The sequence below is a fragment of the Natator depressus genome, chromosome 1 (assembly GCF_965152275.1).
Source record: "Natator depressus isolate rNatDep1 chromosome 1, rNatDep2.hap1, whole genome shotgun sequence".
Taxonomy (NCBI): domain Eukaryota; kingdom Metazoa; phylum Chordata; order Testudines; family Cheloniidae; genus Natator; species Natator depressus.
In genome coordinates, this window is record NC_134234.1 from 28,507,684 (window position 1) to 28,520,715 (window position 13,032).

At 41.1% G+C, this 13,032-nt stretch overlaps 1 protein-coding gene across 5 annotated transcripts in view; it reads left to right on the forward strand.

Moving 5' to 3' along the window:
* The window catches only part of AMOTL1 (angiomotin like 1), a 127,090-nt gene that overhangs the window by 90,804 nt on the left and 23,254 nt on the right, over nucleotides 1-13,032 (forward strand). For all 5 annotated transcript variants that reach the window (XM_074956882.1, XM_074956889.1, XM_074956903.1 and 2 more), the window contains 2 exons: nucleotides 5,493-5,638; nucleotides 11,739-11,888. In XM_074956882.1, coding sequence (XP_074812983.1) covers nucleotides 5,493-5,638; nucleotides 11,739-11,888 — 296 coding nt within the window. The remainder of the gene's footprint in view (nucleotides 1-5,492; nucleotides 5,639-11,738; nucleotides 11,889-13,032) is intronic.

A 13,032-nucleotide genomic window follows, 5' to 3' on the forward strand; every position in this document is an offset into this window, starting at 1 on the left:
ATGCCCCCCCTCCGGCTTCTATATATATAGGGACAGCCAGGGGGCTCCGCAAGCTGCCCCCTCCCCAAGCACCACCCCCGCAGCTCTCATTGGGCGGGAACCATGGCCAATGGGAGCTGCAGGGGTGGTGCCTGTGGACAGGGCAGCACGCAGCAGAGCTGCTTTGCCGTGCCTCTGCATAGGAGCCGGAGGGGGGACATGCTGCTGCTTCTGGGAGCTGCTTGAGGTAAGCCTGAACCCCTGAGCCATCCCCCTGTGCCACCACCCCCTGCCCCAGCCCTGATCCCCCTCCCGCCCTGTGAACCCCTCGGTCGCAGCCCAGAGCACCCTCCTGCACCCCAAACCCCTCATCCCCAGCACCACCCCAGAGCCCCCCTCCCCTGTGCCCTAGCTCTGATCCCCCTCCTGGCCTCTGAACCCCTGGGCCCAGCCTGGAACACCTTCCTGCACCCCAAACCCCTCATCCCCAGAGCCCACACCCCAAGCTGGAGCCCTCACACACACACCCATGCCCCCTCCGCCCCCAGCCCCAGCCCAGAGCCCCCTCCCGCACCCTGAACTCCTCATTTCTGGCCCCAGCCCAGAGCCTGCATCCCCAGCCAGAGCCTTCACCCCCCTCCTGCACATCAACCCCAATTTCATGAGCATTCATGGCCCACCATACAATTTCCATACCCAGATGTGGCCCTCAGGCCATAAAGTTTGCCCACCCCTGCATTAGAATAACAGAAAAATTTATTAGTTTATTAAGTGTATGGTAAACACATGCAGGTGCATAAGCAATTTCTTTTATGGAAGATACATGTATTGTAGCTCATTAAAGCATAATTTTGATATTTCAGGTGCACTTGACAAGAATTAAAAGTAGTCCTTTTTTCCCCAGAACTAACCAAATAAAGAAAGTGCTTTTAAATATAGAAAGTGCAGCCACCATTTTTGAAGCAAAAGTTAAATGACGGCCTAATCGGCTGTGCAACATCCTTGTGAGCTGTTAAATAACTTGTGCTTTCCAGCCTATTAATGGATGATCACTCTTGTATATTGCATATCCCTTCCCTGTCTGATAGGGGCAAAGTACGGCTTAATGAATCAATGTGGGTAAAATGTTTTGAGTTCTTCAGGTGCAAGATGATAGAGTAGGTCCAAGACTTGTTTTTATATGTGTTGCCAATGTACAGTATTGCTTTTAAAGCTAGAGTTGATCCAGCTAGCTCCTAGCACATGACAGTTTAATGCCAGGGATTCTAAATAGCATTCATATTTTGGCTTCACAGAAACTTGGTGGAACAATGATAATCAATGGAAGACGGTAATACCAGGGTACAAAATATATAAGAATGACAGAATAGGTTGTGCTGGTGGGGGAGTGGCACTATATCTGAAAGAAAGCATAAAATCAAATACAGTAAAAATCTTAAATGAATCAAACTGTATCACTGTATCGCTACAGATAGAAATTCCATGCTTGAACAACAGGAGTGTAGAAGTAGAAATATACTACCGATCACACAACTAGGATGGTGATGGGGATTAGGAAATGGTCAGGGAGATTAGAGAGGCTACAAAAACAGAAAACCCAATAATAATGAGAGATATTTACTCCAAACAGTGACTAGATACTTGTCACCTCAGGATGGGATGCAGAGATAAAATTTCTAGTCACTATTAATGACTACTAGCTAGTCTAGCTTGTCCTAGAACCCACAAGGGGAGAGGCAATTCTTGATTAGACCTAAGTGGAGCACAGGATCTGGTCTAAGAAGTGAATATAGCTGAATCACTGTGTAATAGCTACCATAATGTAATTCAATTTATCTTCCTTGTAGAGAGGAAAATACCAAAGAAGAACACCACAGTACCATTTAATTTCAAAAAGGGAAACTATGCAACAATGAGGAAGCAAGTTAAATGAATATTAGAAAGAACAGTTGCAAGAGTGAAATGCCTCTGCGCTTCAAGGAAACTTTTTAAAAACACCATAATAGAGGCTCAATAGAGGTATATGTATACCTCTAATAAAAAAAACCCCCAGTAAGATGACCAAAAAATGCCACCATGGCTAAATAGCAGAATAAAAGAGGCAGTTAGAGGGAAAAAGGCATCCTTTAAAAATTGGAAGTCAAATCCTAGTGAGGAAAATAGAAAGGAGCATAAACATTGGCAAGTCAAGTGTAAAAGTATACTTAGGCAGGCCGAAAAAGAATTTGAAGAGCAGCTAGCAAAAGACACAAAAACTAACAGCAAAAAAATGTAAAGTACAGCAGAAGCAGGAAGCCTGCCAAACAATCAGTGGGGCCACCGGATGATTAAGGTGCTAAAGTAGCACTCAAGGAAGACAAGGCAGTTGCAAAGAAGCTAAATGAATTCTTTGCATCGGTGTTTACTGCAGAGGATGTGAGGGAGATTCCCACACTTGAGCCATTCATTTTAGGTGACAAATATGAGGAATTGTCCCAGATTGAGGTGTCAATAGAGGAGGTTTTGAAACAAATTGATAAATTCAACAGTAATAAATCACCAGGACTAGATAGTATTCACCCAAGAGTTCTTAAGGAACTCAAATATGAAACTGAAGAACTATTAATTGGTATGTAACCTATCACTTTAATCAACCTCTGTACCAGATGACTGGAGGATAGCTAATATAATGCTAATTTTTAAAAGAGCCTCTAGAGGTGATCCTGGCAATTACAGGTCAGTAAACCAGACGTTACTACCAGGTAAATTGGTTGAAACTGTACTAAAGAATAGAATTATCAGATGCATAGGTGAACACAATATGTTGGGTCGAGTGCTGTAGCTATTTTTAGAAATCTCACATTGGTACCTTCTTTGCGTTTTGTCAAATCTGCAGTGACAGTGTTCGTAAATCAAACAACGTGCTGGGTCATCATCCGAGACTGCTATAACATGAAATATATGGCAGAATGTGGGTAAAACAGAACAGGGGACATACAATTCTCCCCCAAGCAGTTCAGTCACAAATTTAATTAACGCACTTTTTTTTAACGAACATCATCAGCATGGAAGCATTTCCTCCGGAATAGTGGCTGAAGCATGAAGGGGCTTATGAATGTTTAGCATATCTGGCAAGTAAATACCTTGCAATGCGGGCTACAAAAGTGCTATGCGAACCCCTGTTCTCACTTTCAGGCGACATTGTAAATAAGAAGCAGGAAGCATTATCTCCTGCAAATGTAAACAAACTTGTTTGTCTTTACGCGATTGGCTGAACAAGAAGTAGGACTGAGTGGACTGTAGGCTCTAAAGTTTTACATTGTTTTGTTTTTGAGTGCAGTTATGTAACAAAAAAAATCTACATTTGTAAGTTACATTTTCATGACAGAGATTGCACTACAGTACTTGTATGAGATGAATTGAAAAATACTATTTCTTTTGTTTATCATTTTTACAGACCAAATACTTGTAATAAAAGTAATATAAAGTGAGCACTGTACACTTTGTATTCTGTATTGTAGTTGAAATCAATATATTTGAAAATGTAGAAAAAAATCCAAAAATGTTTAATACATTTCAATTGGTATTCTATTGTTTAACAATGCGGTTAATCACGATAAATTCTTTTAATCACAGTTAATTTTTTTGAGTTAATCGCATGAGTTAACTGCGATTAATCAACAGCCCTACTATACATTAAAAGGTTTTGTCACTTGAAGTCCGAGAGCCCTGTCAAGTGTTGTCTGATAGTCCAATGATTAACTGTAGTTACTGGACTGTTTTGATATTTTCAGAACAAAACATTCTGAATTATTTTTAAACATGCCTGTTTGAGTTTTTTAATTTAGCATTCTGTGATATGTTATACTACAAAAGAAAAAGGATCGAAATCAAACTGAACAAAATGTTTCAACTGATCTGAAATGAACTTTTTCCATATTTCCTTGGCAGAGAATTTCAAAATTATTGATTTTCATTCTGATTCAGAATGAAGCCTGCTTTTTAAATTCTTTGTAAAACAGAACTTCTCTTTTCCACACCGCTTTAAAAATTAACTGCCCTCCCTCAGGTAAAAGATGATCCAATGGCCAACTTTATGCGCGGGTAGTTCCACTTACATTCACAGGATGGGTTTCTTAGGTGAGTCTGGGCTGTAATAAATTAACATTATGCTCTCAATAGGCAGCTAGCCAACAAAGATGCTACCTGGGCCTATGAGTTGTTGCTTAGATCTTGTTGCCTTCTGGCTAAAGGAAAGATGGTGAGCATAGCTGGTTGTGAAATTTGATTTTTTAAAGTCATTTTTAATTTTGAAAATTTGAAATTTTGTTTAAAAAAAAAAGAGGAGGATGAAATTTTGTCAGAAAATGTCCCTATTTTCGGCCGGCTCTAATGGTGAAATTAGATCTGGCAATAGAGAGGATTACACCCATGACAGAGGTCTGACACTGCTGTTTGTGCTCTGCCATCAGGGCTGTCTGTGTGGGTAGTTTCTGGTACATTTGTTGTGAAGGAAGGGATCACTCATTACTGACATATGAACAGTCACCTAGTAGGAGAAGAGCCAGTTTGCTGGCAGTCACAGCAAGGCTGAAGGGCACATAGGTCATGCTGGACTAGAGGATCAACTAGAGCCCCACTGGGACTAAAGATTAAATTCTCTTTCCTGGAACTCCTTCTGGAAATCCCTATTGTAGGTCCTATGGCTATGCAGGGGCTATAGATCAAGAGAATGCCAGTTACTGGAGATTACCTTCCTTTCCCTTTAAATAATAAAATCACAATTTCAGTAGGGTTCTAGTGAACCCGAAGGTGAGGATTCTGAGCTGTGGTCAGTGAGGCACTTTGATCAGCTCCCCTGTCTGGCTAATGACACATTAAGATCCTTTCTGCTAGTGCATCTTGACCTCCTATTTGGGCAGGTCTGGATTATTTACTGGAAAGTAAAAGGTCTTTGCTTTTTATCCCTCGGCAGAGGCAGAGAAGCAGCTTTGTGCTGGCAATGTAGTGAGAAGTGATTCTGTTCTTTTGGCTAGTTTTTGAAAAATGAAAGCCTTGCGCCTGTTTAACTTGGTCACCTTTGCCCATTCATTTTGTGAAACTGCTGTGGCACGCCCGTGGCAGGCCAGAGTCTTTATTCAGCAGCCCTCTCTGGGGCTCTTCAGCTATCCACTCATTTGTTTTGCCATGGATTGAATGCAGTGTAATTTGCATTTACTGTATGACACCTTTGTACTTTCTGTATGTAGCATCTTCCATTCAGTGATTTCAAAGGGACCTGGTCAGTCATTTATCTCTAACATCAGCAGTAACGTAAAGCCAGGCTGTGAGCTAGTGAGTTCTGGCATATGAGACTCTCTGCCCATCACACCACTGCACAGTTGAATCTCAGGCACTGTGCTGGAGTAGCCCAACCCTCTGTTGCTTTGCATAGGTTTTGTTTTTTTAACACGGTGCCAACTTACCTCTGGCACTTGGCCCAGAGTCTGTGCGCTGTTCTGATAGAGCTGCTCTTGTTCTTGTCTCTCTTCCAGACAAAGAGCACTTGAAGGAGAGGGAGAAGCTGGAAATGGAATTGGCAGCCGTGCGCTCTGCCAGTGAGGATCAGCGGAGACACATCGAAATCCTGGACCAGGCACTGAACAATGCTCAGGCCAAGGTCATCAAACTGGAAGAGGAGGTGAGATGAGGGCATCATTTCCTCTGCTTTGCTGAAAATGATTGCTTGTATTTAGTATTCATTTTACAGCTGTAATTCAGCCCAGCCTCTTAACCCTTTCCAGCACCAGAGTGGCAGCCCCCCTCTTCCCCAGACCCTTCCAAACAGAAAACAATTATAAAACACTGAGCCGGGCAGGATATGAAAGGAAACCACAATCACAGATGCTTTCTGTATAACCAAAAGCTTGACCGAATTTCACCAGCCGATGGCTAACATGGTGTTAGGACATAGGGTTCTTTCTCTTTAGAATACCCTATCTACTAATTTAGGACTTGGGTAATTAATGAGAAAATATCTTATATGGGTATAGTCCATTTCTTCTCAAAGAATCCCAAAGTGCATACATATAGTGTGTGTCTGTGTATACAAACACACACACACACACAGAGTGCACCACAGTCAGCCAGATCAATTCACAGAACTCAGTACAACAGGACCAGATAACTTGCATTCAGGAGTATTAAAAGAAATGGCTGAGGCACTCTGATATTTAACAAATCTTTGAATACTGGTGAAGTTCCAAAGGACTGAAAAAAGCTAATGTCCCAACATTTATACAGGATTAACATGGGTAACTATAGGCTGGTTAGCTTGACATCAGTCATGGGCAAAATCTTGGAAAGACTGATTGAGTGCAATCAGTAAAGAATTAAAGAATGGTCGCATAATTAAATCAAATCAGTATGGTTATATGGAAAACAGAGATTGTCAAACTAACATGATATAATTTCATGAGGTTACGAGATTGGTTGAGTTTAAAATAATATATTCAGATTTGTGTAAGACATTTGACGAAGTATTGCACAACATTCTGATTAAAAAATTAGCATTATACAAAATCAATGTAGCCCTTATTAAATGGATTAAAAAGTGGTTAACTGATGGATCTCGAAAAGTCATTGTACATGGGAATTAGTCACAAATGAGGATGTTTCTAGTGGATCTGTTCTTGGTCCAGTGCTATTCAATATCTTTGTCAATGATTTGGATGAGAACATAAAAACATTGCTGGTAAAGTTTGCAGGGTTCTGAAAAGAATGATATGAAGTCTGGAAAACCTGCCCTACAATGAGACTAAAGAAGACCAATCTGTTTAGATTACCCAAGCATTGTTTAAGAGGCAATTCGACCACAGTATCAGAATACTTACATCATCGTGTAGATCAGTGGTTCTCAAACTTTTGTATTGGTGACCCCTTTCACATAGCAAGCCTGAGTGTGACCCCCCCTTATAAATTAAAAACACTTTTTGTATATTTAACACCATTATAAATGCTGGAGGCAAAGCAGGGTTTGAATCTTGTGACCCCCTGAGGGGTCCCAGCCCCCAGTTTGAGAACCCCTGGTGTAGATGTACTTACATAGGGAGAACATTTCTGATAAAAGAGGGTTCTTTGATCTAGCAGACAGACAAAAGCATAACAGTATCCAGTAGCTAAAGATGAAACTAGACAAATTCAGACTAGAATTAAGGTGTACATTTTTAACAGCGAAAGTAATTAACCATTGGAGCAGTTTACCTACGGGGGTTCTAGCTTCTCCATCATTTGAAGTCTTTAAATCAAGATTGGATGTCTTTCTAAAAGATCTGCTATAGCTCAATCAGAATTTATGAGCTTGATGCAGGAGTCACTTGGTGAAATTTTATGGCCTGTGTTATGCAGGAGATCAGACTAGATTACCATAATTGGCCTTTCTGGTTTTATCTATGAACAGTGTAATGAGGGAACTTCTGAATAAGGATAAAAAGGCTATGGGACCTTGAATGTCTATACAGAGCAGATCAGACCTTGGTGAGAGGGAGGGTTGTCCAGTGGTTTGGGTGCTAGCTAGGACTTGGGAGATCCAGGCACAATTCACTGCTCTGCCACAGAGTTCCTGTGTGACCTTATGCAAGTCACTTAGTCAGTCTGGCCCATATTTTTAAAGGTATTTAGCCATTGCTTCTCTCAGCAACATCGCCGCCGCACCTAACTGATTAAGGAGCCCAAATCTTATTTTCAAAAGGGATTTAGGCACTTAAGAGCCAGAACCCAAATTGGATTTAAATATTTCTTGAAAATGAGATTTAGGCTCCTAAATCAGTTAGGCATTGCAACACTGAGCGCAGCGATGCCTAATTACCTTTAATAACCTTTAATAATAGTAATATGCTATTCCCACAAGAAAGGTTGGGGACCACTGGACTAGATGATCATAATGGTCCCTTAAAAACAAGAAGGAGTCTGGTGGCACCTTAAAGACTAACAGATTTATTTGAGCATAAGCTTCTGAAGAAGTGAGGTTTTTACCCATGAAAGCTTATGCTCAAATAAATCTGTTAGTCTTTAAGGTGCCACCGGACTCCTTCTTGTTTTTGTGGATACAGACTAACACGGCTACCCCCTGATACTTGACATAATGGTCCCTCTGACCTTAAAATGTAAAGATCTAAGGCTAGGTACTGGTTGAGCCAAGAGAGAAACTTTTTTCCTGATCACTGGGCCAGGACCAGCACCTGGATAAGTTTACTGATCCTATGAATTTTTCTATTGTTCCATTAAATGTTTCCTGCTCTAATAAGTCATGAGTTATTGGATCATAAAATCATATCATTCTTATTACGCTCTTGCTTCTTCACACACAGTTCAGTTCTAAGCTGACTAGCAATTATTTCCCCACCAAATTTCTCCTGGTCCGTTTAGCAAACATTTTCACTTTGATTTTTAAAGGTATTTGTGTGCATTTGGTGATTATGAAATTACAGACTGGGTAAGGATGTCAGAATTGCCCAATAATAATAATAATTCATTATTATTTATGGACAAGTGAGCTATATTTTTGTGTATAATCAAAAAGATTGTTAACAAAGGGCTTGATACTGTGAACACTTCAGTGCATTCCTTTACTATAGTGAATAAAATTACACGCATGCTGAAGCATTTGCAGGGCTGAAGCCTAAATTCCAATTACAAAGCAAAATTTTGCATTTGGTTAAATCAGTGCACTTCCTTTGCAGACAACAGGGTTTCTCAGTTATGAATGAGAGATAATTTGGCTTGGAGTGTCTTTATTGCTACTGATGATGAATGAGGGAGAAAGAATCCAGCTTGACTCTCTGATCCCAGGCTCAGTTTGTAGGGTTGGCAGTTAGTAAAACCATCTTTTTGCTTGTAAACTGAGCACCTCTGATCAGTAAGCCAGAGATCATGAACATGGAACCCCACAATACCACTCTCACAGAGTCACACACCCCTTGGGAATCTAATCTTCTGATTGCTTCTGGACATTAGTTCAGATTCTAATCTCATTCATACCAATGCAAATCCATTGAAATAACTGCTGTTTACAGCAGTGTAATGGAGATGAGAATCTGGCCCATTGTTACTGAGTCTAGAAAGGCTGCTTAGAATAAGTTTTGTCTTGCACCTGTATTGTAAAAAAACCTCCATCAATTTCATTCTGATTTTTGACTTGGGTATTTTATGGTCACAGAAAACAATTTTGAGGCATAAGACTCCATTGTCAGTATAATCTGTGGGAAGGTACATAGCTTGATCTAGCATTGTGCTGAAAGAATTCCACCTATTCTGGATGAAACACCTGAGCCCCCGCTTTATAATTGCTAAGAGCTTCATGCAAAGGACCACATTCAGGAAAGCATTTGTAATCCATAATAACAACTATTATTGGTCCTACAAAACCCAGGAAGAAAGCTGCATATTCTGGAGCGCCATCTAAGAGCACATTATCTATTAACTAATTATTGACTAGAGCTGGTCAGAAATTTTCTGGTTAATCTTTTTTTGGGGGGTCAAAAAATGCCAGTTCACACAAACTAACACCGTTTGCAAACCCGGATCAGGTTCAAGGAATTTCCTGACTCAAAAAAAAACAAAAAGGTTTTGAATTGTTGAAACATTTCACTTTGACATTTTCAAAATGAATAATTCCAGTGTTCCAGTTTGAGAGGACTTTTTGCTTTGAAATTTAAGCTCATAAGACCAAAAAAAAGTTCTGAAAAGAAGGTCAAAATCAAAATGAAATGTGTTGAAATTATCATACTGAAACAATTCAATTGACTTGAAACGGGGAAAAAAATTGGTTTCCCAGTTTGCAAAAGTTTAAGATTTTGACTTTTTGTCCTGATCTGAGAGGTGCAAAAATATTAAACTCTTGAAAATATTTGTGAAACTGGAAAACTACTGTTTCCTATTCACATGTATACAGGCATGTTTCTTTATAGAGCACTCTTCTAACGATAACTGTGTTAAACATTAGTCTTTCAACCTCCTATCTGGACTGTAAAATGTGCAAAGAACCAAAGCCACATGAGCACAAATAAATGAGGAAGAGTGGGAGTGTCTGTGTATCTAGACTAGAAGCCAGGAATCCGGTGTATGCTAGGAATTAGCTGTGACTTTGGATAGTCATATTAACCTCATATTGTCATACTGTGACTAAAGTCATATTAAACTCTCTGTCTCAGTTTCATATCTATCAAGTAGCAATAATCACACTGATCTCTGTAAAGTCAGTATTTAACAAAATCCAAACTATCTAACCCCAACTCCTGGGCCGAGTGAACTTTTCAGTAAGGCTAGAAATGTTTTTAATTGGTTTGGACTTGCAGCCTTGCTTTATGCTAATTGATTTTTTCTGTACAACACAGCAGGTATGTTTTGAAGGGGATTAAATGTTTAAATTGTTGGGATGGAAGAACAAGAACACAATATCTCACCAGAGAGAGGCATTGCAGCCCGCAGGGTGAAGTCTTGAATCTGTCTGCAGCAGTCAAAGTGATATGCATGCAAGTTTAGGGTTAGCATCCAAGCTCCGTGGGAAAGAGGACTGTATCTTGGTCACTCTTGATAGAAACAATTTGCATTTTGGATTACACTGGGACTGATCCTGAGAGGTGCTGAGTAATTGCAACTCCAATTGACTTCACTATACCCCAGGATCAGGCCCATTTTTTGTCCTAGTTGCTTCCCTAGGATCAGTTTTCACAGAAGGCTTTGATGCCCTTCTCACTGACATGTGCCTTGGGCAGTCTGTGGCATATCTGAACTCTTCCCCAAAGGTTCTAAGGCATGTTAATCCCCATCATAGATTAATATCATTTTACCTTGTTGTCCTGCAATTACCACTTCTGTAGCACAGTGGGAGGCGGCAAGAATAATGGCTCAGATAGCAGCTATGATGCACCTAATACCTGCATCCACTTGCATGCCTAAAAGGTCACAGAGAAAGTCTGCAGTCCACTCCCACAAACTCCTATTAGAGTATGCTACTTGAGCAAGTCAGGATTAATCTCAGGCCATAAAATGCTAGGTTGCAGAATCCTCATGTAACACTGGGCCTATAAATCACTCAGTGCATGCATTAGAAGTAAGAATGGCTTTAACTGATACTAACAGTCACTCATATTCATCTGTATGACCTAGCCCTTGGTAGACAAGAAAACATCTGGAAACCGTCCAACAGATGTATATCTTCAGCTAAGGGTCTGCAGATGCCTTTCCCATCATCGGAGACTGGATCATGCAGATATACAGTGTTAAGATTTATTTCTAGAATCATAGAGTTGAAGGCTAGAAGGGACCATTAGATCATCTAGTCTGAACTCCTGTATATCACAGGCCAATTAAATTTCACCAAGTTATCCCCTTATTGAGCCTGATAACTTGTGTTTGGCTAAAACATAGATCTTGATTTGAAAACATCAAGAGAGGGAGAATCCGCCTTTTCCCTTGGTACTTCATCCAGGTGATTAATTACCTCACTGCTAAAGATGGGTGGCTAAATTCTAATTTGAATTTGTCTGGCTTCAGCTTCCAGCCACTGGTTCTTGTCATGCCGTTCTCCACTAGATTAAAGAGCCCTTTGCTACCCAGAATTTTCTCCCTGTGAAATTTAGGTTCAGTGAAAGCCACATTTACATGCAACATGCACATGCCAGTGATTTATGAGATCATATCACAACCTGATTCATAGACATAAACGTTGATGTCATATTTGTTTGGCTTCTGCTCTTCTGTTAATGACACTGTGCCCTCCGCTTGCGCTCTGCCCCCAGTTGCGTAAGAAGCAGGCCTATGTTGAGAAAGTGGAGAAGCTGCAGCAGGCTCTGACCCAGCTCCAGGCAGCATGTGAGAAACGGGAGCAGATGGAACGGCGATTGCGCACGCGGCTGGAGCGGGAGCTGGATTCGCTGAGGATGCAGCAGGTGAGAGGCTGATTGGTCGTGGGCCACAAGCACATCCATCCCGATGCCTGGGTAAATAAGGACGGAATGCTTCATGCCCTGTACCCCTGGCATTACCTCCAGGATGTGTCTTGGCAATGAGAACAGGAGGACTGGCCTCTCACCCTTTGCCACCATGATGATAGTAGAAACAAGAATGGTATTTTATTTGCCCATCCAAAACAATTTCCTTCCCCCCTCTCAGTGAGTGGGTGAGTGCAGTTTTGTGAGGCTGAGTTAGGGGGCGCTTCCAAACCCTTGCTTGTTTCTGCAGTGCTTTGTTAGCTCTCAGTGCCTTTTTCCATCAGTTTGATGCAATGGTTGCAAGAGTTTCTCTCTGAAGTTGGCCACAGTTAGCTAAGCCTTTTTGTGAGCTCCACATTGGATTAATGATGCAGTGCTTTCTCTGTGGGGCTACCCATGAAAGCCATTTGGAAGCTACAGCTCATTCAGCATGTGACAGCCAGCTTGCTTAGTAGCATTAGCCAAAGTGCATATTACACCAGTGCTTCAACGGCTGCCCTGCCTCTATTTGATTCTAGGCACAATTCATCATGATCCTTAAAGCCCTGCCTGGCTGAGTCCTAGTTATAAGAGGGACCACGTCTCTCCCTATGCAGCACTGTAACAGCTGAGGTCAGCTGAAGTGCTCTCGCCTACAGATCTGAGTATCTGGGGGTAGACTGTTTTCAGAGAAGGACCCTTTGATAGGTCCTTAAGGCAGGTGCTGAGGTTAGATAGCAAAGTACATGATGACAGACTGCTGATCAGGCCTGCATGGTGTGAATATTCATATAGCAGTCACTCAACTCCTATAGTCATGACCCTACATGTTCTTGCCTTGGTGTAAAACCTGCAAAGACTCTTGTTGGTTGCTAAATAAACCAAAAAGCAAACCAGCTCAATGACAAGCTAAACAAATACAGGAGCATTTTGGAGAATTGTCATATTCTTAGGATTTTTATTTTTTTTTACCAGTCCCTCTAGAGAGATTCAAGAATTCCTTGACTCCATGGGGTGTTGTCAGAGCTCTTGCATTAGAGCTGTGTGAGCACCTGGTTGAGTTTTAAAGCTCTGAGTTTTCCATGCAGCACTGAAGCAGAAACCTGGATGCTTAATACTCATG